The sequence below is a fragment of the Phocoena phocoena genome, chromosome 10 (genome assembly GCF_963924675.1).
Source record: "Phocoena phocoena chromosome 10, mPhoPho1.1, whole genome shotgun sequence".
In the NCBI taxonomy this organism is placed as follows: Eukaryota; Metazoa; Chordata; class Mammalia; order Artiodactyla; family Phocoenidae; genus Phocoena; species Phocoena phocoena.
Genome location: NC_089228.1, coordinates 74,388,622 through 74,416,253, shown reverse-complemented (window position 1 = coordinate 74,416,253; position 27,632 = coordinate 74,388,622). Strand labels below are relative to the sequence as shown.

General features: G+C 37.2%; 1 protein-coding gene across 1 annotated transcript in view; it reads left to right on the top strand.

Annotated features, from left to right (window-relative positions):
- SUPT3H (SPT3 homolog, SAGA and STAGA complex component) overlaps window positions 1–27,632 on the top strand; it is a 432,145-nt gene that overhangs the window by 303,415 nt on the left and 101,098 nt on the right. The window contains exon 7 of the mRNA XM_065886432.1: window positions 23,398–23,473. Within this exon, the coding sequence (XP_065742504.1) occupies window positions 23,398–23,473 (76 nt within the window). The remainder of the gene's footprint in view (window positions 1–23,397; window positions 23,474–27,632) is intronic.

Below are 27,632 nucleotides of genomic sequence, written 5' to 3'. Positions count from 1 at the left end.
TAACTGACTTATGGACAGGCTATGGAGATGTTTATGTATCTATTAGATCATTATTATCAATAGTATTCTGTTGCTTTTCATCTTCTTTCTTAAAAGTAAGCCTTTTATTGCTGTGATGTATTTGCAAATATCTCCTTTAATGTCCCACCATTTTTCTTGTATATAGTCCAGTTCTCCTACATTAGGAGGGAGAAGTTCAAGAGTTTTTCTTCATTGTTGATAGACTCTTCATCAGTAGAAACTGGTTCTCTTGGTCCAGTGAATACCAGGCTTGCTATATCTTTGCCTGTCTTTACTGTTAATCTTTCTGAACCAATTAGTTTGGATGTAACTGTCGTTAATAGTATATTAAGAGTATTTCCTTTAATTTCTTTCAATTGATGACATTACCCTATTTACCTTTATTTACATAGCACATATGTTGTTTTTTCTTTTTACTATTTTTTTAATTTAATTTTTATTTTATATTGGAATATAGTTGATTTAAAACGTTGTGTTAGTTTCAGCAAAGTGATTCAGGTATACGTATACATATATCCATTCTTTTTATTTACTTCTTTCTCTTTTCCCTATAATTTTTTTTTCACACACACACACACACACACACACACACACACACTGTATTTTATTTTTACAAGAGATAAATAAACTGACACCAAGCATTGTAAATGGATGACCACAACAAAAGCAACAATGATTGAAATTACCAAACACGAAACACACTCGTACTATGTCATAATATTGACATTCAGTCCAGTAATCCTCCACCGTAACAGCTCCTTTACTTTGCAGTGAAAATTGATTTGTATATTTTTTTGCCTCTGAGTCCTTGTGGGATTTTTTTTTATTATTCAAACAAAGTCACAAAAATTATAATCCTCCTCATCAGTTCACTCAGTCCCATGTAATTAATTTTTTTCATCTTGATCTTTGTTAGCACTTTTATGAGTTCATCAGTTTTCCATTAGGGTTCTGAAAATGCTTATTCATTCAGTTCAGCAGTATAGTCAGTTACCAGAAACCTGTACTTGTCAGAGTCTTTTCCATGAATTCCTTGAAGATGAAACCCTTTTATAGGAACATTTTTGCGAAAGCATCAGAGTACACCCAGAACTGTCTCTAAATGACAAAAGACTTAAAAATGACCACAGTTAAAGATCTGATGAAAGTTCATAATAATGCAATTGACAAGGAAATTTAGTTATTTCTGAGATATACATTTTAAAGTAATAACTAGAATTATGACTTATAACATTATACCAGAACATATAAGATTTTTAGAAATTTCATGTAATGTCTGAAACATTTATATTAACATATTTCCATACAAATAACCCAAAGAAAGTTCAGTATTAGTTGTTTTTTTGTTTGTTTGTTTGTATTGCATGTTCTTATCAGTCATCAGTTTTATACACATCAGTGTATACATGTCAATCCCAATTGCCCAATTCAGCACACCACCATCCCCACCCCACCGCAATTTTCCCCCCTTGGTGTCCATACGTTTGTTCTCTACATCTGTGTCTCATCTTCTGCCCTGCAAACTGGTTCACCTGTACCATTTTTCTAGGTTCCACATACATGCGTTAATATACGATATTTGTTTTTCTCTTTCTGACTTACTTCACTCTGTATGACAGTCTCTAGACCCATCCACGTCTCAACAAATGACTCAATTTCGTTCCTTTTTAGGGCTGAGTAATATTCCATTGTATATATGTACCACAACTTCTTTGTCCGTTCGTCTGTCAATGGGCATTTAGGTTGCTTCCATGACCTGGCTATTGTAAATAGTGCTGCAATGAACATTGGGGTGCATGTGTCTTTTTGAATTATGGTTTACTCTAGGCATATGCCCAGTAGTGGGATTGCTGCATCATATGGTTATTCTATTTTTAGTTTGTTTTTATCTTACTGTATTCCTCTGCTTTTTTTGCTTCCTTGCCCGTTTCCTTTAATTTTTTTAAACTGTAGTTTCAGAATTAACTTGTAGTTAAATCTTTCAATGGTTATTTTTAAATTCTGAGGAATCATAAATCTATATGTCTTAGTTTATGAACCTTAAAAATGAATTCGGTTTTTGTTTTGTTTGGTTTGGCCATACTGCACTGCATGTGGGTTCTTAGTTCCCTGACCAGGGATTAAACCCATGCCCCCTGCAGTGGGAGTGCGGCGTCTTAGCCACTGGACCGCCAGGGAAGTCCCTATTTTATTTTTTTATGCCAGCTACTGTACTAGATCGTGGGGACATAAAGTAGTGTTCACAATACAGTTGTTTTCTTGACAGAACTTGTAATATACCAGAGAAGTAGACATAGTAGTAATAACAACAGAGTCCTATGTGGTACCTGCCACACACTGCCAGACACTGTTCTAAATCCTAACACAGACATCAGCTCACGTCACAGTCTACTCATGAGGTCGATTCTGTTATTATTCCCCTTTTGCAATGAGGACCCTAAAGCACTTGCCGAAGATCACAGTTACAAAGCAAAAGTGCTGGGAAGGAAAATTCATGGGTACCAGCACTATCTGGAAAAGAAAAATAGCAGGAAAGTGTCCTATTTCTTCCAACCTGGAAAAATGTATCTGAAAGACATTGAGTTATATTGTATATGATTACTAGCCTCCCTAGCTTCAAGGCAAAGAAAGTTATTTGTTTTACTTTTGCTTTTCTTTGGCCATTTCAGGTAATGTCTGAACAGAATCACACATTTTAAAAGATAACAGATTTTTTCATATTTGTTTTAAAAATGTGAAACCTCATTATCTTAAATCCACAATTTTCAAAGCCATAGTTGATAAGAGATTACTGTTCCTTCTTTCAAAATTTTTAAAAACACATGCAGGGCCAAGGACACTCAGTTATTTACATACTGATGTGAATCAGATTGCTTACCTCTTAATCATTAGCTGAAAGGGTCTTTCTTTAAAGACATTTAAAGGTCAGCAAAGAGAATAGGTGAAGTAGTTTTGAACTTTAGAGAAATTTAAAGAGTAGAAAACATTAAGCACTGTGCTATATTGTATGTTTGCAGGAAAGAGAAAATTCAAGTGAGACATGCTAGGAAGTTGAGATTTCAGAAATAAAGTGAGAAGACGTCAAACGCCAACTTTGTGTTTTTATAATTTTGCATAATTCTGGACATGGACAAAATTCTCGGTTAATTATGCCTCTTCTGATCCTTAACATAAACTGGATATAGTCCAGATGCATGCGGGTGTTAAAGAGGTTTTTGTAAGATTACTTGGGAATCTACCCACCGTTTAAGACAATATTTCTATGAGAAGATACAGTCCGAATTTAAAACAGACTTTCAGGATATAAGTTGGAGGGTTTTGTACTTTAGTTTCCAAAGTGAATTTTTACATGTTCCAAACTTTCGGTGCAACGGGATGCTTATCGTCTCTGGAAGCTGTTCTATCTGGCTTGTTTTCTCTGGAAACAGAAAATTACTGGTATTAGAGACCAGTAAAAAAATTGGCACCTCCACCTGATATTCTGTAAGGTTATCTAGGATGATCATATTTCCTATTGAGTGAAGGACTTCATGATTGCATTTAGGACTTGATATAATTTATGTCCAAGCTACTGGCAATGTCCTGATGGTGAATTAAAGAGGTATATTAATTCAGTGTGCTATTAAATTTAAAAAGTGTTGGTTACATATAGGAAAGAGGTCAGTTTTTTTCAGGGTGATGATGCAAAGTTGTCATGGGAGTTACACTTCAATAAGAGTTACCACTGTTCTTTCTGTGATTGGTGTACAGACTGTACAAACATCATGGATTCATTTAGAGGCTAGGGATGACAAGCTAAATTTGTTCATTCACTTATAACCCATTTGATGTTGTTTAGAAAAATATTTAGCTCTGCACATAGACAAATTTATTGTGTAAGGATCTATATCTTCTAAGCAACCCCAAAACGGAAATACAGATGAGCCTCAGGAACTGCAACTCAGACACCAATGAAATCAATGTTTTGTTCACTGTTTCTGATCTCTTGCTTCTCTCTCTCTGCATAGGCTTAATTTTTCTCTTCCTGTCAACTTACTGCTTGTATAATATTCCACCAGCAGGTGCTCCCAACTTAGCTTCCTCACCTAGAGAGAGGCAGACCCAGCTCTCTGGGATAACAATCTCAAATCTCAGCAAATGGCATCTGATTGACCCGGTTTGTGTTGGGTGTCCAGGCTGGGGCCTGGCAGTGTGCGTGGAAGCCAGGGCCATGCTGTAACCTCTCTGCTGTGGAGGTTTGTAGGGCAGCCTTGTAGTGATGGAGGCAGCAACACTTGGCAGCCAGTACGTTAGGTGCTTACTGCACCCAGCCTTCCCTCCATTCATCTGCTCATCATTTACAGCGTGCCCACACATATGGTAGAGTTGACCTTGAGACTATGAGTATTTCACTTCAAAAATGATTATCTTAATCTAAATCTAATTTCATTTTAAAAGCTGCAGGGGATACTATCCAGTTATCTTAGACTTAAAAGAAAATGGCTAATGAAAGAGTAAATATAAAAATCCCGCTAAAGTTCACAGAATGACAAAGAAAGTAAAATATTCTTCAGTCAAGCCTTTTCTCATAAAAAATATCCTCACTTAAAGCTGTAAAACATTTCAACAAAAACATTTCTTCAAATATGTTATTTTAAATACTATATTACTTAAGCAAATATTTAAATACTATATTAGTTTCTCTGAATACTTGACTTGAATTTAATTCTACCTGTCTGCCAAATATGTTGAAACTCCAAATCCATTTTCATTTGCCAGGTTAAATGTTTATTTTGTTTTCCCACATAATATGGTCTTTAAAGTGTCACAGGCATACCAAATCGGATTTCTTTTTAATAGGGACTTGGTAGGGATTTTTTTCTTTCTTCAGTTAATGGTAAAGGATATGCTTCTCTTAAGGAATATGCAAAGGTATATTCACGTTTCCTACCTACAGAAGGTATCTACTCTGTTAACTGTTGGAAAATAGGCATTAACTTTCTTAAAGGAAGTTTAAAACGTGTCCACTGCATTTGCCTACATTTTTGAAGCCTCACTGTTATTTCCTTACAATCAAAATACCAAAGACTTTTCTCGTATTGTAGAGTGTCTAGTTTTATCTAACAAGTGACTCCATATAGACTAGTACAATGAAAAAGTATTAGGCTACAGTAATTTATTTGATTACAGGGTTTCCCTTTCCTTCTGCTCATCTATGTTTATGTGATCAAATATCCATTTGAAATTTTGTTCTTATTTTCAAAGAACATTTGTATACCTTTGAATATTGTAGTCTCTTAGATATACTTCTCTAAAAAGAACTAGTAACTTTCAACATATATCTTATTTATTTTAAAAAGATAGATTTACTGTTTAGCCTTCATATGAATTGCATAGTGGTTTGTACTTTTTGCAAAGCTTATTAGTACATCTTAGGTTTCTTATATTGGACCTAACTCACTACAGTAAGAGCATCTTGAGGGGGAGGTATTTGAAGCCATAAGTGGTAGTGATCTCCCTAACCTTTAACTTGCCGGAAAAAGTGTACCTAGGATTCCTTTTCCTTTCTCCATCTATAATGAAAGTACAGATTCTTATGAATGCCACAGTCTCTCTTCAATTATCAGTATTACGAGGCCTCCTGATTTCCTAAATCCAGTGCCCTTCTGTGTGAGAGAAGGGAAGCATAACAAAAGTTGATGCAGTAGTTAAATAGCTGTCTCATTGCTACAGGTGAAGTGGTTCACACACGTTTTCAGTTTTGAAATATGTAGCCGTTTCCCAGAAGTTAGGAACCTGATGGCTTCTCCCAGTGATATTTCTTCTATATAAGAGTCACTGCAAATAGACTGAGGCTGTTTTCCTGTGTGGACTTGAATAGTTTGTCTGATCTCTTAAATCTTAGGAACTATGGCTCTGAAGTATTTCTAAAGATTTCAGGACTTCCCTAAGTACAGGATACACATAGAACCACACAACATCAGCTCTATACAAAGAAGAGAGAGCTCAGTCACAGTAAGATGAAGCAACTTAACCTAGAGATTCCCATTTTGTGTTAGAGGCAAAACAAGACCTAAAGTACAGGTCTTCTGATTCCCAGGTCAGCGTTCTCTTCAGTGGTCACTTTAGTATTTTTCTGATGGAATAGAATGAATCACAGTATTATATAAGAATATATGTCAGAGCTTTAGATTATGATTAAAACTCAGTAATTACTATTAAGAACTGTTGATTTAGAATATATAGAGATTGATTTGGAATTGTATTAACCCTGTAATGTACCCTATCCATTCCTTTTCAAATATATCTTGAATGCCATCTTATTTGCTTTCTGTTGGTATCTTTTATCATCAAAATAAAACTGCATAAGAGGAGAACTTCTTGAGAAGTATACAGTGTCTGCCCTTCTTTTCTTTTTTGGCAATTTTAAGTTTTTCATTAAGAAGCGAAGCAGTATTTTTCAGTCATTGTGGCCTGCATCTTCATTAAAATCCATCCTGCATTTATTTATATCCATCTCTCAAGATATCCTTTATTACTTTCAAGTTCTGTTGTTCTCAGGATCACTTCAGCCCTCACCACTCCCAGTCTGCTTCAGTCATCTTTTCTCTCATTGATGAAGTTTGAGATGGGTGGCTTTTCATTGGCAATATCTAGGATGCCAGTAAAGCATTAAAATAGGACAGGTCAAAAGCAGTGTCCGGGCTTCCCTGGTGGCGCGGTGGTTAAGAGTCCGCCTGCCAATGCAGGCGACACGGGTTCGTGCCCCAGTCCGGGAAGATCCCACATGCCGCGTAGCGCCTGAGCCCGTGAGCCATGGCTGCTGAACCTGCGCGTCCAGAGCCTGTGCTCCGCAACGGGAGAGGCCACAACAGTGAGAGGCCCGCGTACCACAAAAAAAAAAAAAAAAAAATCAATGTCCCCATCCTGCCAGCCAACATTTATGTAAGATGCATAGATTAAAAATGGTGGGCTTCCCTGTGGCGCAGTGGTTGAGAGTCCACCTGCTGATGGAGGGGACGCAGGTTCGTACCCCGGTCCGGGAAGATCCCACATTCCAAGGAGCGGCTGGGCCCATGAGCCATGGCCGCTGAGCCTGTGCGTCTGGAGCCTGTGCTCCTCAACGGGAGAGACCACAACGGTGAAAGGCCTGCATACAGCACACACACACAAAAAAAAGGCATTTAAGTACCCGTTGGAGTGAATTGTTTGTCAAGCCCCTTGTCAAGTCACTCACCTTTGCTGAATTGTTTTATGCTATCCCTAATTGTGAATAGGTAAATGGAAGTAAATCTATTTCTTTTTAAACTAGAGCATCTCAGTCTTTCTGGAGTTAGGATAACATTATTGGTTATTTGTTTGACTTAATGTTGTCCTGTCCTTATCCCCTGAACGCACTCCCTGAAGTTAAAAAATATATAAAATAAGTTGCATTTTTAAAAAATGTTGGTGAGTATTGTGAGAAGAGAGAATCCTCACTCTTAAGCTTATCCACGATCCCTCTGACTACTAAAAATCAGGTCTAGAAATCAATATAATAGATCACATAAATGTGTAATGAGTTTTATACTTCAGTCTTAACACCAACATGATGGAGACAGCTGCTTGTCACCCAATATCCATCCTCTCCATCTTTCTTTGTAACAAAACTCTGCTATGTAGCTGGATATATTGCCATCCTAAGTATAACATCCCTCTTCTTACCTTGCAGCTAGGTTTAATCGTACCACTGAGTTGTGGCCAATAAAATATAAGTATAAATATTCTATTGGACTTCTGTTAGTTTTCTTAAAAGGGAAGGGGTACACCTTTTTTCTTATCTTCCTATATTTGATTACTTTATACAGATGTGATATCTGGAGCTTTAGAAGCCACTCTGCATAATGAAAAGAAAGCTACAGCCTATACAATTTTATACATCAGATGTATCTCAGTAAAGCAGGGGAGGGGGTGACGGGGAATGAATGAATGAATGCATAAATACATAAATAAATAAAAGGTGAAAAAAAAAGCCACAGCTTAGAAATGACAGAACAGATGCTGGAAGTGACTGAAGTTCTCACGATGTCAGCAAGCAGTTATGTTAAGCCTGAACTACTTGCCTCCAGAATTCATATATATGAGGAAAAATAAACTTCTGTCTTGATTAAGAAACTATAATTTGTAATCATATTGTATTCAGCCAAAAATATTTATCTAGTAAAACCTGTGAATGAGACCCCTAGGTTGATAAAATTGAGAATATACTTCTAGAAAGGAATTAGTTTCTTAGGGTAGACCTGGTCTGGGTCTTTTACTTAGGGCATTGATTTTTTCCCCTTTGTTAATTCCAATATAATTGACAAATTAAGTCTATATTTCATATTGAAGGAATATTCTGTCATGTGGCCTGTGATTTTCAAAGAACTGTCATAGCCACAGGACAAGCATTAATATCTTGATGTGTTTCAGCCTAAGTCTCATATTAATTACAAGAGTTTTGTTTATCAAAACTTACCAACATCAAAAGGTTGAAGAAATCACTCACCATTTATTAATATGTTTCCTGCTTAAATTCCAGAGGAAAATACAGGAAAGGATTTGATTTTAGATTTTTTTGTTTGTTATTCAAAATATGCATCCTGCTACTTAAGAAATTAATATACTGGGCTGTAGAAAATAAGTACCATCTGGCCTGTGTGTTTTTCTACCTTCTCTAAAGAACACTATGCAAAGGAGGGTGTGCAAAGTAACAAGGCATATGCTTCATTTAACTATACTTATGGGATACCTGATGTGGTAAATAGGAGTATTACTTAAAAATTGTATATAAATTTATAAATAGCAAGGTTCTGTTGTATAGCACCAGGAACTATATTCAGTATCCTGTGACAAACCATGATGGAAAAGAGTATGTAAAAGAATATATATATATATATATATATATGTGTGTGTGTGTGTGTATATATATATATGTATGTGTGTGTGTGTATATATATGTTTGAGTCATTTTGCTGTACAGAATTAACACAACATTGTAAATCAACTATACTTCAATAAAATTAAAAAAGAAAAAAGTTGTATATAAATCAAATTGTTGTTTATTTCATCATATTGTAAATGTACAAGGAAAGCACCAATATAAAACAACTCTAGAGGACTGCTTTTGTGCTATGAAGAATGTTAGTGTGTTATTTTGTTAAGGTCATCATTAACAAATGTCATCATTCATTTCAATGTTGTCTATGTGTTGTTTGTTTTAAAAATTCACCTCTAACATTTGGGCAATCTGGTTATGAAACCTGTAATATGAAACCTGTAATATGAAACCCCAGTAATCATTAGCATTATTGGACTTCTCTAACTGGCTAATTAAATTCTGCTCTCCCCACCTCACTTTCTCCCTGATCCTCCCACGTGGAGCTTTCTTGTTGCTTCTTACTCTTTGGAAGAGAATCATCCAAGACAGATGAGAACATGCTTATGTCACTACAGTGCATTCCCCACTTAAAACCTACAAACTGGACTTCCTAGGTGGCGCAATGGTTAGGAATCCGCCTGCCAATGCAGGGGACACAGGTTCGGTGCCTGGTCTGGGAAGGTCCCACATGCCGCAGAGCAACTAAGCCCGTGCGTCACAACTACTGAGCCTGCACTCTAGAGCCCATGAGCCACAACTGCTGAGCCCGTGTGCCACGTACCACAACTACTGAAGCCCACGCACCTAGAGCCCGTGCTCTGCAACGAGAGAAGCCACCACAGTGAGAAGCCCGCACACTGCAATGAAGAGTAGCCCCCGCTCGCCGCAACTAGAGAAAAGCCTGTGTGCAGCAACGAAGACCCAACGCAGCCAAAAATTAAATAAATAAATAAATTTATTAAAACAAAAGAAACCCTACAAACTAACAACACACACACACACACACACACACACACACACACACACACTCACACGCTACATGTTCTCAAAGTATTTAGCCAATGTATTTGTTTCCTTGGCATCATTTTCCTAATCAAGGATGTCAGTCATCACAAAAGAGTACAAAGTCTTTATTATAGAATGACAGTTTTTTAAAATCTTTTACCAAGCTATTACCAAGCATGGTATTATGATCAGAGCATCAGCTTTGGGGTCAGACAGACCTAAGTACTCAAATCATGGTTCCATCCCTTATCTTGTCTAGGGTATCCTTGTTAGTACCCTAGACAAGTTACTTAACATTTCTGATTCTCAGATTCTTTAACTGGAGGCACATCTCAGAACTGTTGGGAAGGATTTGTGAAAACGTATGTAATGTACCTAGTTCGGTGCCCGGCACAAGTGAGTTTAAGAAACAGTATCTGTCTTCGACAAAACCTTCTTTATAAAAATGTACAATATGGCTGCATTCCCGTGGATATACATACAAATGGAATATAATTTAGGTACCGTCTTCCTTTCATAGTGACTACAATCAGAACCAGTCAAAGAATTTACAACATATATGAAAGATCAAGTTATTGGGATATCTTTCTAACTTTGCTATCTCTCAGTAAAATGACTCAGAAACTGTACAGTGTATCTTCAGAAGGCACTATGTAAGATAATTCCATAACATTTGTCCACTAATATCTTGTTAAATATCTTATGTTAGAATGCATTTCTAAATCTTATCAAAGCCACACATAGCTCAAGTTTTAGGGTTTTCGGAGCCACTAAAGTGGATTTCAGGTAGAATTTTTTAGATTATTGCACATCTTATAGGTGTCTAGAGTTATAACATGGAGTAGCAATCTCCAGTTGAATTCTTTGGATAATTTTACTTGGGCAAAATTTACTTGGATAAGTCTATCTATGTTCAGGCAGAAAATTTTAGATCTGAGCAAGGAATTTTGTTCTAGAAGTCAAGATGTAGTGGAAAGAGCACTGGTTTTGAAGAAGCAGTCTTAATTCTTTCTAGCAATATGCCTTACCTTAAGGAAAAGCCACAGAAACTCATCCAAGAACTGAACACACCTGCCCCTGCTTGGCTTTTGAGATCAGAAGGGACAAGAAGTCTTTGGGCTGGTGAGGCTGGGGGAAGAGTACACAGGAACTCTCTGTACTCTTTTTGTAAATTTTCTGTAAATTAGAATTATTTCAAAATTAGAAGTTGTTTTTTAAAAGCCACAGAGGGTCAGTGACATCAGCGTCTTCATCTGTACAATGGTGATAATAGTAATAGCTGAGCTTCCCACCTCACACAGTTGAAAGAATCAGCAAGTAAAGCAATACCTAAAACTCAACAATGCTGCTCTTCTGTGCTGGGTCTTCCTCACTTGAGGTCACCCGTTGTACCACCTCTGATCTTCCATTTTTCTTGCTGCCAAAGTTGTCTTTGTTTCTTTAAAACTTTTGTAGTTACTTCACGTAAGGTGAAGCACTGCCTAACATCACCAGTTACTAAAACAATTCTCCTTTCTTCCTCTCTTTGTAATCCATTCCACACCCTCTGTGGCATGCCTTCTTTAAGCCTTCTTACTGAAAAACCCAGCCTAATGGTCACTGACATTTAATCAAATAACAGTTATGATACATTTACTCATGAGTAAAGGCTGATTTAAATTTGGGCACCGACATCTGAGGATGGGAATTTCATCATCAAATATCTTAATAGAAACCATTTTGTTAAATAACCATAATTATAGGTTTACATTTATGATTCTAGGGGATTTTGCTGTTCTGCATTCTTTGAAGCCCAAGAGGCTGTCATAGCATTCAGGCTGCTTGAAATACTGAATCTAAGTACATCCAGGGCTTCTTCAGGAGATAAGGCCCTACAGGATTTCATCTTTCCAAGGTTTTGAACCCACAATTATCTTAAAGATGATTTCTGGTTTTGTTTTTTTTTTTAATTAGGTACAGTTTATTAAGGTAAGAAGTGAAAATAGACATTAATTTTCTTAGTGTGTAGACATTTCTGCTTTTTCCTGTTAATAATTTAGGAATTTTCGTTTATTACATTTGAAACAAAAGCAATTTGGATAGCTATGATTTCTCTTGTATTCTCATTATAGTCATATTTGGTCAAGTCTGTTTCTGGGTTTTTTTCAGTGATCACATCTTGGCATAGTCAGGAAGTCCTTTTCTTTTTGTTTGGGGTTAACTCATGCTTGCAGCTACATCAGTCTCTGTGGCAGGTTTCTGTTGATGAACTTGCTCATTTCTGACTCATGAAAACAGCTCAGCCAGTTATGAGAAAAGAAACGTCAGCTTTAAAATGATTAAGAGCATTCTCTTCAGGGGAATAAACAATTTAATTTGGTTTTGTTTCTAATTCTAACTCAGATGGTGTCCAGTTATAAAAGCATATTTTTCCTCTATAACATATTCCCTTGAGAATTTTTCCTAGATTGGTGACTTTGTTTCTTCACTGGTGCATAATGTAGTAGACTTCATTATTCCTCTTTTCATAATTTCATCTTTGTTCTTCTTTAATTTTTAAAGAATGTGTGATTCAGATTTATCATTAAACATGGTTTTTTGTATCCCTGTTTATCTCACAGTTTGTTTACAGCAGTATTTTCCTTCAGTTGAAAATTCCTAAATGAAAAGTTAAACCATCTTACTAGAATATCTTCTTACCTAGAGTACTTAAGGTTTACTATATGAAGTGCCAATTTTCTTTTTTGGCTACGTTGGGTCTTCGTTGCTGTGCACGGGCTTTCTCTAGTTGTGGCGAGCGGGGGCTACTCTTCGTTGTGGTGTGTGGGCTTCTCATTGCGGTGGCTTCTCTTGTTGCAGAGCCCGGGCTCTAGGCGCGTGGGCTTCGGTAGTTGTGGCATGTGGGCTCAGTAGTTGTGGCGCACGGGCTTAGTTGCTCTGCAGCGTGTGGGATCTTACTGGACCAGGGCTCTAACACATGTCCCCTGCATTGGCAGGCGGATTCTTAACCACTATGCCACTAGGGAAGTCCTGAAGTGCCAAGTTTTTAATTGTGTTATAAACTAAGGGATTGAAGCTATCAACATAAATTATAGGAAGCGGAGACTGTGAACTGGTTATCCTAATCCATCAGTGAGCCAGTTATCTCTGCTACTTCTCAACTTTTCTGGCAGCAGTAGTGTAGCTTTGAGATAGGGAGTAAGATTCTGATGAGAAGCGAGGGCAGGTCCTGGTGTATTGGTTCAGAAGGGTTGAAAGAAGCAGCGTTTGTTGTGGTCCCTGTTTTCAGAGCTCTCTTTCGTCCGTGATCCACAGATAAGCGTGTTGTTTTTGCAACAGACCATGATGTCAGAACCAAGGAGGGATTTGATAGAAATGACACATGATTCCATTTTTAAAAGGTCACTCTGACTGGCATGTGGGGATGAGTTGTTCCTTCAGTATCGTGGTCATCCCGTGAATCTCACGGGTGAAGTGGCCTCTGTTTTGAAACCAGATGTAGAGGCACAGTGCTTGTTCCTTGAAGGACAGACAGCATAGGATAGCACAGTGCTTTTCAAGTTCTGCCCTGCAATTTTTGGAGTTACATTGAGAAATATCTTGCAGAGGAGAAGGAAAATTGGAGGCTCTAAGACTCCTTCCCTCCCTTCTATCACCTCTGTTTTAACAGTTTCATTAATGCGGATTCACTGTAAAAAGAGCATAGACTTTGGAGTGAGACAGACCTGGTTTCAGAATGCACGTGCCTTACCTGCTTTGCAAACTTAGATAAGTTACCTAACGTATCTGAGCCATAGATGCTTCATTTTAAAAACAGGGATTATATCTGCCCATTGAGATTATTGGAAGAATTGAAAGAGAAAATGAAAGGATGAAGTGTGGCGCCCACACATAGTAGTGAGTCAACCAATGTTAGTCCCCTTCGCCTTAGACTAGTGGTTCTTAACTGGGTGTGATTTTGCCCCCAGTGAGACATTTGGCGATGTTTAGAGACATTTTTGTTTTCACAGCCCACGAAGTGGTGGGCAAATGCTATTGGCATCTAGTGGGTAGAGGTCAGGGTTGCTGCTAAACATCCTACAGGGCATGGGACAGACCCACAACAAAGAATTATTCAGCACAAAATGTCAATAGTGCCAAGATTGAGAAACCCTGCCTTAGAGGTATTAATTTTTATATATAAAAAATATAGAAAAAAGTATTTATGGGTTTGTTCCACTAATATTTATGAAACACTACTATGTGTCAAGCTCTGTAGAGGCTGTGAGGATTTAGCACTGAATAAAATAGACATAGTCTGTGCTGTCAGGGAACTTACATTCTAGTTAAGGAGAGATAGACAATAAACAAATAAGTATATAATGTTACTGTGGCGGATGGTAGTAAGAGCTATGAAGAAAAATGAAGCAAAGTAATGGATAGAGAGTGACCTGGGGGAGCTGCTATTATATTAAGTGGCCATAAGCTGCTTCTCTGATAAGGTGACTTTTGAACAGAGACCTGATGGAAGTGAGGGAGCAAGCCAGAGAGTGATGTGGGGTTAAGATATTCTGGACAGAGTATGATAAATGCAAAGGCCCTGGTGTGGGAAGGTATTTGGCATTTTCAAGAAAGTTCAGGATAGGCCAGTGTGCCTAGAGTGGAGTGAGAAGGGGAGTGGTAGGAGGTGAGATCTGAGAGTAATAGGGAACCAGATGACGTTGGGATTTATAGGCCATTCTGAGGATTTGGGCTTTTCTTCTATGTGTGATGAGAAGCTCTTGGAAGTTTTTGTTTGTTTGTTTTAATTTTTATTTTATATTGGAAGGAATAGATACGTGGAAGTTTTGATCATAAATAGCATGATCTGCTTTTCATTTTTTAAAAGATCACTCTGGCCATTGCGTGGTGAATAGATGGTCAGGGGTGGGGATAGGAGAGGAGGAAGAGTGGAAGCAGGAAGACCCATTAGGAGATTATCGCAGTAATCCAGGGGAGAGATGATGATGATGGCTTGGACCAGAGGAGTGGCAGTGACAGTGGAAGGGCATGAAAAGTAGTTTATTCCAGATATATTTTTAAAGGTAGAGCTCATGGGAAACCATAATTCAAAAAGAGTCATGTACCACAGTGTTCATTGCAGCTCTATTTACAGTAGCCAGGACATGGAAGCAACCTAAGTGTCCATCGACAGATGAATGGATAAAGAAGATGTGGCACATATATACAATGGAATATTACTCAGCCATAAAAAGAAACGAAATTGAGTTATTTATAGTGAGGTGGATGGGCCTAGAGTCTGTCATACAGAGTGAAGTAAGCCAGAAAGAGAAAAACAAATACTGTATGCTAACACATATATATATGGAATTTTAAAAAAATGGTTCTGATGAACCTAGGGATAGGACAGGAATAAAGACACAGATGTAGAGAATGGACTTGAGGACACAGGGACGGGGAAGGGTAAGCTGGGACGAAGTGAGAGAGTGGCATGGACATATACATACTACCAAATGTAAAATAGATAGCTAGTGGGAAGCAGCTGCATCACAGAGGGAGATCAGCTCGGTGCTTTGTGACCACCTAGAGGCGTGGGATAGGGAGGGTGGGAGGGAGATGCAAGAGGAAGGAGATATGGGGATATATGTATACGTATAGCTGATTCACTTTGTTGTAAAGCAGAAACTAACACACCATTGTAAAGCAATTATACTCCAGTAAAGATGTTAAAAAATAATCATATAAATAAAAATAAAGGTAGAGCTCATGGAACTTGCTTAGAGGGAATTAATCAATGAAGTGAACTAAGATAAAAAGTGTTATTTTCACATATAAAAAAAAAATCCTTGGTGAAAACACTCAGATGTATCACATAGTAGCAACAAAGGGAAGTTCCAAGGGGGACTCTCCCTTGTTCTGTGCAGAGTTCCATGGATCCTTGAAGAGGATGGTGAGGGCCATGCTGCACTGACAGGCTCCCTGCTTCACAGGATTTTATTTTAAAGGTGCCAGACTTTCCCACTATATAAGTGAAGCCAGCCTGCGTTCGGTATGTGTGTTGGACTGCTTGAGAATTTGATTTTGACTAAATCAAAGTGGAAAGGTCTGCAGCTCTCACTCAAGGTTAAAGAGAAAGTATGAATTAAATTTTGTGCAATAGTTGCTTTATATACATATTTTCCAGTTGTAAAGTTTTACCCTAAATGACCAAAATATTTAACTGTATCCTTGTACATTTGCTAGACTCCAAAGTTATGTCGACTCATCTGGATATTACATAAACCTATGAGAATTTTTAGGACTATTATTCAGAATACCTAAAGAGCCTACATACATTAACCTGATATGTTCACTTTTGGATATACAGCCAAATAGAAACCACAGAAAAGGGTTATAGCACCCTCAGTCAGGAACATAAAAAAGGAGCCAGTCTTCTATCACTTTAAAGAACTAGCTTGGGCAGAAACACATAGCTTTTTATATTATTTGCCAACTTAGTTATTACAGAGCATGTTTACAATTTCAGAAAAACATCAGTAAAAATTAGTACTAATACTACGTGAGGGTTTACAACTAAACATGGGATTAGGTTGTTTGGTACTAAGTTATTGGAAAAAAGTGATACTTTTCTTAGCACACATTTTATCCCAAGACAGGAAATATTTTATTGGGAAAAGTTCTCCCCACTACTAGCTTAATAAATTCAGATTAAAAAATTTGAAGCAGGCATTACCCCAGTTTGAAGTGTAGTATTTTGATTTTTAATAACAACTGTATTTTCCTTATATAACCAATCATGCTCATTCTTCATAGTTTAAAATATATAGAAAAGAAAAAAACTCCTGGGTTAACATTAATATATTTAGACCCAAAGAGTATAGACCCAAAAAAATCCAATATTTTGAAACAACTCTATTATGAACTAATGTCACAAATATCCTTTTGTGTGTTTCTCAATCACTGATGCTTTGTACTTGCTGAGAATTACTCACTTATTTTTAGCACAAAATTCCTTTTAAATCCCTTGAATGTTCTCTTAGAGTCTACAGCTATTTCCTTGGGAAACTTCATATAGCTATTACAATGCATTCTTACTACCTTGGACACATAAAACTGGTGGATTATAAAAGTCACTCTGGGGGAGCAAATCAACACCAACGGAAACCTTTATTTTTAGGCTAGGAAATATATTGTATTTTTATTCAGTTAGAAAATTCTGGGTCAAACTTAAATGAACTTTTGATTTCAAGATTACATCAGTCAGAATTCCGAGTTGGCTCCCTTAACATTGCAGTAACATTCTCCTTTCTCTCCCTCTTGCACTATATCTCACTGAGAACATATATCCAAGCCTCTGCTACCTCTCTGTGATTTTCTGCCTCTTGAGTAACCACTTTGATTATTTTACTGCATATGGACATTTATTTAATGACCTTCTGTAAGTCAAACGAGATTTCTTTACTTTCAAAAATCTTTTCTTTCCTGATTGTAATTCAGTTAAGAAAAAAAATTTTAATTACTGCAATGTGTACCTGAAAAAGTAAAAGTTCCCTATAATGTTACCCCCGAGATTAATACTATTAAAAGCATAATGTTTATACTTCCAGATGTTTGCATACGTGTATGTGTGTCGCATGTGCACGCTTGTGTGTTTAAATGTAAATGGGATCAAGGTACATACATTCTGATTCTCAACTTGCTTTTTTCAGTTAATAATACATTCTCGCAGCTATAATCTCTGAGGGGAGACAGAAGTAGGACACACAGAAAAGAGCAGGGGTATGATATTATCTAGAAGAACATGTATGATTCGGAAGAGAGGAATCAATGTGACCTGGAATCTTGAGCGAAAAGTTGCTAGAGGAGGTGGTACTTATGGTGAAAGGGAAGGAGTTAAATTACCATGGGGATGGAAGAGGGGGTGTCCAGCACAATCATGAGGGAGGGGCAGGGGACAGCAAAACATGGCAGATGTGACAAAGAGTAACCTTTGTGCCAAGGTCTTTTCTCTTTGTTTTTACTTAAAGTAATTGTACCCAGATGGGTTGGGAGAGTTAAAATATTTGGAAGGAACCAGCAGAAACCTGTTGCAGTACTCCAGGCCCAAAACGGTGAGCACTGCAGTGGGCATTAAAAGCAGGGGAATCTACCACATGTTCTGAGGGAGACTCACCTAACTCTTGGGTAGGGGAATCTATTAAATTACAAACTGACCCAGCAAGCCGAGCCAACACTCACCTGCGTACCGGGTTGCCTCTGCAATGATCCAGATAAGCCCTAAAACCTTTTTGGACCTCAGCTTCCTTATCTACAGTGAGTTGGAGGTGTATGAGGTTTCCAAGGTGCTTCAGCATTCTATCACGTTTACTGATCTGTGAATATCCTTCTGCTGTGGACCACAGCATACATGAACATACATAAACATTCCACAGTTCACATGTTGTCACATTGCTGGATGCTGCTGCAACCACTCTGTATGAAGTTTTCAAGTTCAGCAACCATTTCCTGCCTAACGTGAGGTATTTGGTAGATTACCATTGACATTTGGCCTTTTCCATGCAGAAAAGACTTTGCATTTCAATTGTAAGACTTCTAGGTGGAATCAAAATAAGATTTTTTTTTAAATTCAAGGTGGAAGTGAAAGCAGATGAAAACTTTCATCTTGGTTTAAAAGTTATGTTCTGTGATTCTGTGTTGCTGAAGAAAGTCATGTGTCTTGAGAAGCTGCCAAGAGGTACGCCAGCACATAGTTTCTATAACCTTTACGTATGCTTCAGTGAAAGCATGCAGAGAATTTAAATGAAACTGCATGCTGCAGAAGTAATCCAGCCTCATACCTCAAACTGATATAGGCAGGGGCAAATGGTGATTGTCACTGCTGTCCTTGAAAGTATTTTTCAAAGATACAGCAATTTCACATCCACTGACATAAAAACTTATCACTAAAAATTTAAATTAACAATTATATACTGGCAGACTGTTGTGTTCAGGTATTGAACCAACAAATTATACTACATACTGCATTTGTAGGGATATTTGCTCCCCTGTTTTCATTTAGGTAAGACCCAGAAAGTAAGTTTATCTGACATGGAATTGTGCCTTCTGTTTTGCAATAACCAGAAAGACCTGTAACCTTGATAATGAAATGAATGACTATAGCATAACTATTCTCTATTACCTTTTTTTGAAGTTATTTCAATTAAATTTTGAAATATTGTTGGGTATTTGGAAAATTTTAGGAATAATTCTTTCAAAGGTAATGCATCCATGTATGCCGCTACATGGTAATACTTTGCTATGTTGTAGTATTAGTGAGGTTCAATTTCAGAGAAGCCTCTGAGTTATTAGCATATTTTTAGGAGCGTTCAGAAGCACTGCTGATAGCTAAAGAAAGCCACGAGTGGGTAGAAGCACCAGATTAAGCAGAAGACGAACTGGACTTGCAGATGCAAAAGCATGAGTAATCCAGAGATGACCTGACATTTATGTGGCAGTCTGAGATCATCCTCACGTGAGGATGTTCAGGAAGAATAGAAGCTGTGATTAACCTGATGTGATTATTTAGTGATGCACCTCAGAATAGGTCATTCAGTAAAGACCAACCCAAGTTTTACTTCTCACTTTGCCTCTTTATTAACTATATACTTTAATTTTTTTTTTCTTTTTTTTGCTTCTCTACATCTGAGCGTGCTCAAGCTCAACTTCTAAAATGGAACTATGGAAAAAAACTGTTTATCTTAAAGGTTATCGTGCTGCTCTATGTAAAGAGTAGGCATTGTTATTCTGGTCATGCTATTTTATTAGGCTTATGATTTTTTTCCCGCTTGAATCTTTTTCCAGAGATTTCTCAAAGTTCCAGGAATAGAAAAGGACGGCCACTGTGTACTTTAGTGTGAATTACAGAGGGTGATCTGAAGAGAGGCAGAAGGGAGGTGGATTTAGGACAACACAGAAAATAAGAGCCAGCCTCAGTTCATTGTTGGCCAGTGTCTTGTTTATTATGGGTCTTTGGCTTAAAAAACTGTCTACCCTCTCTGGAATTTGTACAGTTTGATTACAAATATTACAGTTACTGTTTTGAGATCAGCCATCAAGGATTTATATGCATTTCTTCTGCCTCAATCTACCCATCCATCTGCCCAGTCGTTCACAGCCAGCAAATGTTTACCGAGGCCCAGGTAAATCCAAGCTAAGAAATCTCAGCCAACACTGAGAACACTGAGATTATAGAAGCAAAATATAGTTACTATCTTTGAAGAATACACAGTCCATGAAGATGAGGTATTTTCTGACTTTCCCGGTATTTAAGGTGATAGTGTAAGATCAGGAGATAATGTAATCAGATGCTGAATGACTTGGATGCTTTTATGAGACCAAATTTGTCCCATTTTTTTGGTTATTTGAAACAAGTCTGGGGGAAGAGAGAGGAGTAAACAAAAATTAGCATGAGGAGCGGATCTGAACCATCCTCATCATCATCAAGTCCCAGTTAGTGTCTCTGATTGCCTGTTGAGCGCACTTGACCGTGCTGTGAATAGCATGCATGCCCGGTGACATGCAGTGTATATTCTGAGAACATTAGTAGGAGTGCTTCCCAACCTCTTTTATGTCATGGCACGCATAGAAAATGATAACATTTACCAGCCTGGGGTTTCTGCTGCCTCAGCCTTGTGAGGCATCCAGAAGGTTGAGGGGGAACAGTATCCCACCTGTGACGTGTTTGCAGCACCCCCGTGTACTGTCAGGTACATTACAGTTTGTACACTCTGTACTAGGCTATCCCCAGATCTGCCTTCTTTGCTGATCCAGGGCCTCACTAATTTCATTTTCTCGTGAACAGTTTGGGCATGTTAGTTACAGTGGCTCCATAATACCTTTTAGTAAGATAATGTAGAGTTTAGAGGATCCCAAAGAAAAATATTGGAGTAAAAAATTACTGTATGTTAGAGACAGCTCTTTATAATGAAAATAGGCTTCCTCAAGGAATTGAGAGTCCTGGGCTTCAGTTCTAACTTGGTCACCTTTCACAGATCATTTCCCTCCGAACCTTAATTTCCTTATCTTTAAAAGAGAGAGATTGAACAAGGTGAACATTATGTTGCTCTCTAGCCGTGATTTTGTAACTGCCTGTAAACCTTTGCAGTTGAGTCAACTGCTTCACATCGTGTGTCCGCTGTATGCTAGGCGCTTGGTGAATAATTTCTATGCATACCCTAGCAGCTTCACGGGGCTCCCGAGATCAAAGGTTACTGCGTAGAGGCTAGAGGACTTAAAATACATCAACTTAACATAACGATGGAGACATGTCATATATTTGTCCAAACTCATAGAATGTACACCACCAAGGATGAACCATAATGTAACCTGTGGATTTGGGGTGACAGTGATGTGGCAGTGTAGGTTCATCAGTTGTAACAAGCGCACCGCTCTGCTGGGGGTGTTGGTAATGGGGAGGCTGTGCGCGTGGGGGAGCATGGGGTATTTGGGAGCTGTCTGTACCTCCTTCTTAATTTTACTGTGAACCTAAAACTATTCTAAAATATAAATCTTTAAATATGAAAAAATACATAAATAAAATAAAATACATCAACCATCTAAGCTATCTTAAGAATGTATACAGAAGCCAAATCTTGAATGTCCAATTTTTGGAGGAAAGTTAGTATTAAGAATCTGCTCAGGAACCTTCTTTTTCCGTAGTCGTCTGATTCCTTTCTGTCTAGCATGTGTTTGGTGGATGAGGCTGCCTAGCTGGAGAGTAGCAGAGAAGACCTGGAGGAACGCATGGATAATGAAGGATTTGGCTGCACTATAGCCATTTGCCTGCATCACAGACCAAGATGGTAGCATTTGTTTATTCCACAAATGTTTTATTGCCCATTTACCATGTGTCAGATATTTTTTAGGAGCTAGAAATTCAAACCTGAGAGATTCCTGCTATAGTCAGACACAGACAGTCAGATGCACATACAGACATGCATATGTAATATGTACATACATTAAAGATATCAGTCTCAGAGGTTTTTTGTTTTAATAAACACACTAGTAACTGATTTGTCATGTTCAAAACACATAAATTATCCCTTCCTTACTTCCTGTTTTCCATTAGCAAACATTTATTGAGTCAAGTATCAGATACATTAAAAAGGACAGAACTAAATCATGCATTCATATATCAAAAAATACTTCTGAGTACATAAAAATTTATCCAGTAATATACCCTTAAGGAAACATGATGTTCCAGATACATACACAACAGGATACATGTACACATACAACACATACATATACCTGCACGTGTGTGGGAGTAATATTTACTTGTACGTGTTCAAAAAGGGTACTTGAACCTAGAGAATAAATAAACAGGAGAAGTCTGGGTTTGTGTCAACACATATATGTGTTTGTGAATATGTGTGGAGGAGGTTAGGAAGGAAAAGGTGGAGGGGAGAGAAGGAAGGGAAAAAATAATCAGTGGTCTTAGAAGGAACCATAGTAGTTAGTAAATTTTGCCTTAATTCCCACCCCCCATCTATCTTTTCTCTATGGAGCTGCAGCTAGTGTGCCATTATTCATTCAACTGATAGATCATTGGAATTAAATTGTCTACTCACCCAAATCAAACAAGATGAAAAAGAATAATTTCAGTTTTAAAAAAATACAAAAAGATCCGTAGACGTTAGAAGTGGTGCTTATGTATTCCACCAACTGTGATAAAGAAAACTTGCTGAAAGTCCTTCCAAAGCAGAAAAAAATTTTAAATCTCAGGGAATTTTTTTTCCTTTACTGGCCAGAAACTCATTCCAAGAAGTACCAGCCTGTCTCATTTCAAAATGCTTCCCTTGCCAAGGAAGCGGAAGCGGTCATATTCTTTCCCACCAAACTATGGGTGAATTATAATTATCCTACCTCTTGTGGGACAATGAAGCAGCAAACATCTGCTATACTGAATCCAAAAACCCACGAATGAAACTATACCAAACTGTGAATCATACCTGGACTCCGATTAAAGGATTTGTGTTGTGTTTACCTTTTTCTTTATTTTCTTTGCAATTTAAAATATGGATTTGTTAGCTCTGGCTCTGTGTTCTAACTGAGGGGAAATATATGGATTCCATTCGTTGACTCCTATTTTAACATTGAAAAATCCCAGCTTTAAGGCGGATAGGCAATAAGAGTTCATAACAAATTTTCTGTTTGATTTGTTACACCTCACAGTTTTCTTTTTCTTCAAGAGTGTGGTACAGTTAAAGAAAATTTAGAAGTGCACAGTCTTAAGAAGTGAGGTCCTTTAGTTTTTTCTTCCACTGTAATAAAAATAACAGAGGACTGGAAAATGGTTTTAAAACTTTATTTCCAAGAGAAACAAGCTTCAAAACTACTGTTATCATAATTTTATGTATCATGGTATTTATGGTGGTACTAAACTATTCACCTAGAGTAAGAAAAGGAAATGGAACTTCAGTTCTGGGTTTTAGCTGTGAAAACATAAAAGTCTACTTGCTTTAAAAATTGTGTGTCTTTTTATTTTTATCTATTAGAGAGCAGAAAGACAAACTCGAATTATGGATTCAGCTCAATATGCAGAATTCTGTGAAAGTCGACAGTTAAGTTTCTGTAAGTAAGCATTTAACTTTGCTTCATTATACTTTTGAGATTATGTGTTACAGATACACTAAAGTACAGCAACATCTGTGTTCCTTAGAAATTGGTGAGTTTAATACATATATGCATAGTTGTAACTATTATGGAAACAGCCTCTGCATTGTAGGGGAGCCTATAAAAGGTTTTACCCCACTCTGCTGTTTTGCAGTTAATAGTGTTAAGAGGTTTTTAAGGGTGCTGGTAATACACAGAGAGCCACGTTAATTATTCACATTACTTTTAGTCAGAAAAATTCCAATTTTTGTAATATTCCCATTTAAATTTCTTTTTTGGTTTCTTAGTCATTTTTACACTAGCATTGCTGATTGTACTTGACCCATAATGGACTGTAGTAGTACAGTCATGACATTTAAAAACCCCTAATAGTAATAAATACCAAACTTTCCCTTCATGTGTACATTCTCATATTACCACAATAGAACATACCAACATAAACAGTCTCTTCCATCTTTGTCTGTAAGCTCCTGCTGTGGCGTGCATTCCACGTTAGCAAATTCGTTAGTCCACGCTCTTGTACCTATGGCAAAATGAGTGCTGTCCCACCCCTGCACACAGCTTACTAAGAATAAAGGCTCTTGATAAATAGTGGGCTAGATTGTGTACAAAACATCCTTACAGCAACAGTTCAGTGATGACTAAGACTCTCGGGGTGATGGTCAAAGCGTAAGTGTGATGAAAAGTCCAGTTAAAAATATGACAAAGTAGCACATGACCCTAATCTGGGGGATCATGGACACAATGGTGTCTTTAAACGAAAAGCTATTATGTGGTCACAATAACAATGTATTTGATTTGGAAAAAGAAAATGAGAGCTTCATTTATAGATCATAAAAGTGCAAATAAATGACACATTTCAAGTACTGCCTCATGTAAATGTCAGTAAAATATAGGAAAACATGTTTGGGAAGATTTTTTTTCCCTAACTAAATATACTTTGCAGCCTGACTAACAATTTGGCATCATACATCTGTGAAGCATTAAGTAAATGACACTTCAGATCATGGCAATTTCAGCAAATGAGAGGTTTTTGTATTGTAAATTTTAGGTTTAAAAATGGCATTCAAGTCTTTTATAAGCATAAATCTCCATTTTATAAAGTAACATTTGGTGCTATTGAACTATTTTTTTAAATCATATTTTAAATTTAATTTATTTAAAGGAACAGAAGTGCTGTTTCACACTAAAACATGTAGTCATTGATGCGTCCTAATACATCTTTTGTTTAAAAATCTGATTTTTATAACAATTTTTTGATTCATAACTTAGTAGAGTAAAAATTAATACATTCCATTTCTGTATAAAATAATTGTAGTATAAAGAGTATCTTATGCGTAGGTTTTTTTTCTTTAAAGAAGAGGGATTTGGGCATTTAAAAATATTTCTTTATTTGGTACCCATAAGTGCTTCATCATGAAACCTTCGTGGAAGAATCTGTTTTTTTATATGCCACAATACTGTCGTTGGGAATGCTCAGTCCAAGGGGGTCAGCAATTCCAGAACCAGACTCTTTGCATTCCTTACCTGATAGATTACCAAGATATAGGAATTGTGATCCAGCCATTTGTGTCTTTTTAAATATCTGATCATAGCACTCATTAGTTGAGACTACTGGTGCACTTTAAAATAACATGTCTATAACTTTATAGGCTGAGGGTAAGTTGTAAAACCAGGACACTGATCATGTTCACCAGCGTTTTGTTTTTACATTTACGTAAGTCAGATAGTCATTTCCCTTAAAGTCTTTTAAAATCTGATATTAATTCACAAAGCTTTAATTTAGTTATAATTTGATAAACCTGTTTCCAGTCCTTTCAACCTGTTGTTTTATGTGTGGATTTTGTAAACAAATACCTAAATTTTCTTTTCAGTTAATCTGGGAGTCTCTTTGTATTTCAATTGATGAGTTTAATTTATATGTATTTAAATACTTACACATTTGGGTTTATATATGCTGTCTTATTTTGTTTTCAATTTACTGTGCTTTTTTATTTGGTTTTCCTCCTTTTCTTTGGATTGATTGGGTTTTCTTCCTTTTCTTTGGATTGATTGGGTTTTCTTCATTCCATTTTTCATCAACCAGTTTGTATATTATATATTCTGTTGCTGTTATTTTAGTTGCTCTCCTTAATTTTTCTAAAGTACACCCTGACTTAAAATTTTTTAAGTTGGTAACTACAGGCATACCTCGTTTTATTGCTCTTTGCTTTATTGTGCTTCACAGATAGTGTGTTTTTTTAGGAATTGAAGGTTTGTGGCAACCCTGCATCAAGCAAGTCTATTGGTGCCATTTTTCAAACAAGATTATTTTTTTTCAAACAGGATTATTTTTAATTAAGCTATTTTTTTAGACATAATGTTATTTTACACTTAGTAGACTACAGTATAGTGTATATATAGCTTTTATATGCACTGGAAAACCAAAAAATATGTGTAACTCACTTTATTGCAATATTTGATTTATTGTGGTGGTCTGGAACCAAACCCACAGTATCTGTTAGGTATTCCTGTAACTAAACTTCCCTTCTCAGTCTAATTTTGTTTTTCCCAAGCCTCCGTAAGTGCTTAAAGCACTCATTTTTGTCTTAAAAATGGCTTTATTTTGCCCTCATACTTAAATGATAGTTTAGTTAAGTAGGAAATTGTACATTAATAGTTATTGGTTAAAACATGATTCCATTGTCTTTTAGCCTCTGTCGTTGGTTAGAAATCTGATGTCTACTTGTTTAATGTTTTCCCTGTGGGAGAAAGAAAGAGAATGAAGATATACCCTCGGGTATATGGGGAAATGAACAGGCTGGCAATCAGTAGCCGATCAATAAATATGTATAAAAGAAAAGAAAGAAGGAGCCCCTACTATAGAAGTTTCCAGGGAAAACCATGCCCTCTGAGGAAGGTTATTTTCGATTTATTCAAGGAACAGTGATTGTGAAGAGATAGAAGTTGCAGAAGGTTTTCTTCGAAGTGGAATGAGCATTACAGAGGGCTTTGCGGGAAGGATCAGGAATGGAAAGGCTGGCAAGAAGGGATGTGGTAGAAATAATTAAATAGTGTGCAGGGATGAGAGGATGGAATATTGAGAGGAACCTGAATTTTGCCATTGATCACTGATGAGAAAGATAAAGTGTATGAGAATTGACAACCTTAAATTTCCATATGAAATTATTAAGTAAAGTAGTTTTATTTCCAGCACAGGCTGAAAACTCAGGTTGTGTCAGAAAGAGGATAATCCCAGGAATTTTTGACCTTTGGTCAGGATTCTATTTAGACTGTTGATCAATTTCCAGGATTACCCTTTCTCCTGATATATTGAGAAGAGGGGTGAAGGAAAAGGAACTCATTCAGTTTCATGCCCCCTTACTTCTGGTGAAAACAAACTATCATAACTAAGAGTATCTGTGCCTCTTCTTTTTGGAACCAGCGTCACCCTGGAAAGGTCCATCTCTGAAACAGTCCTCCACGTGACAGGGAGGGAATTAGCTCAGAGAACCCTCACCTGGAAGACTGCTGGCATAGTAGTAACCCAAGTGGTCTTATGCATCTTTTTTGATGTATGGAAAAGTTTGGACCCTACCCTTTTATTAAAGGAATATCTTTCATTTATTCATTCATTCATTCATTTCTTCCTTCTAGAAATATTTATGGTGAGTGTGCTAATGTCAGGCACTATTCTGGGTGCTGGGATACCATGGTGGACCCATGGTCCTCACCTCTGCATTCTCAGTACGTAAGACCTAGTGAGAAAGCTGATGATTCTGTTGCTTAGGTAGGCAGATCTGACAGAATACCAAGAACTCTTCTTTCCCTTACTTTTAAAATAAAGTGTTTAGAGCACAGTCACAAAATACCTGTTTCCACGTTGCTGTCTGCAAAGGGAGAAGTGAACAGGGTACGTTTTACTGATCTTGCCAAATTGCTGCTGTTGACTTGAACTTCAGAAGTATCCCACAGATGTTAACCAAGTGTTTGTGAGCTATTGCAGCTTACTAGTTAGATGGAATGTTGCATGTCAGAGAGCACTGGGAAGATTGGTTACTTTAGGGAGATAGCTTTAAGCGGGATTATCATAATTCTGCCACAGCTGACAGCTTTGGATATGTGCTTCGATAGCAGG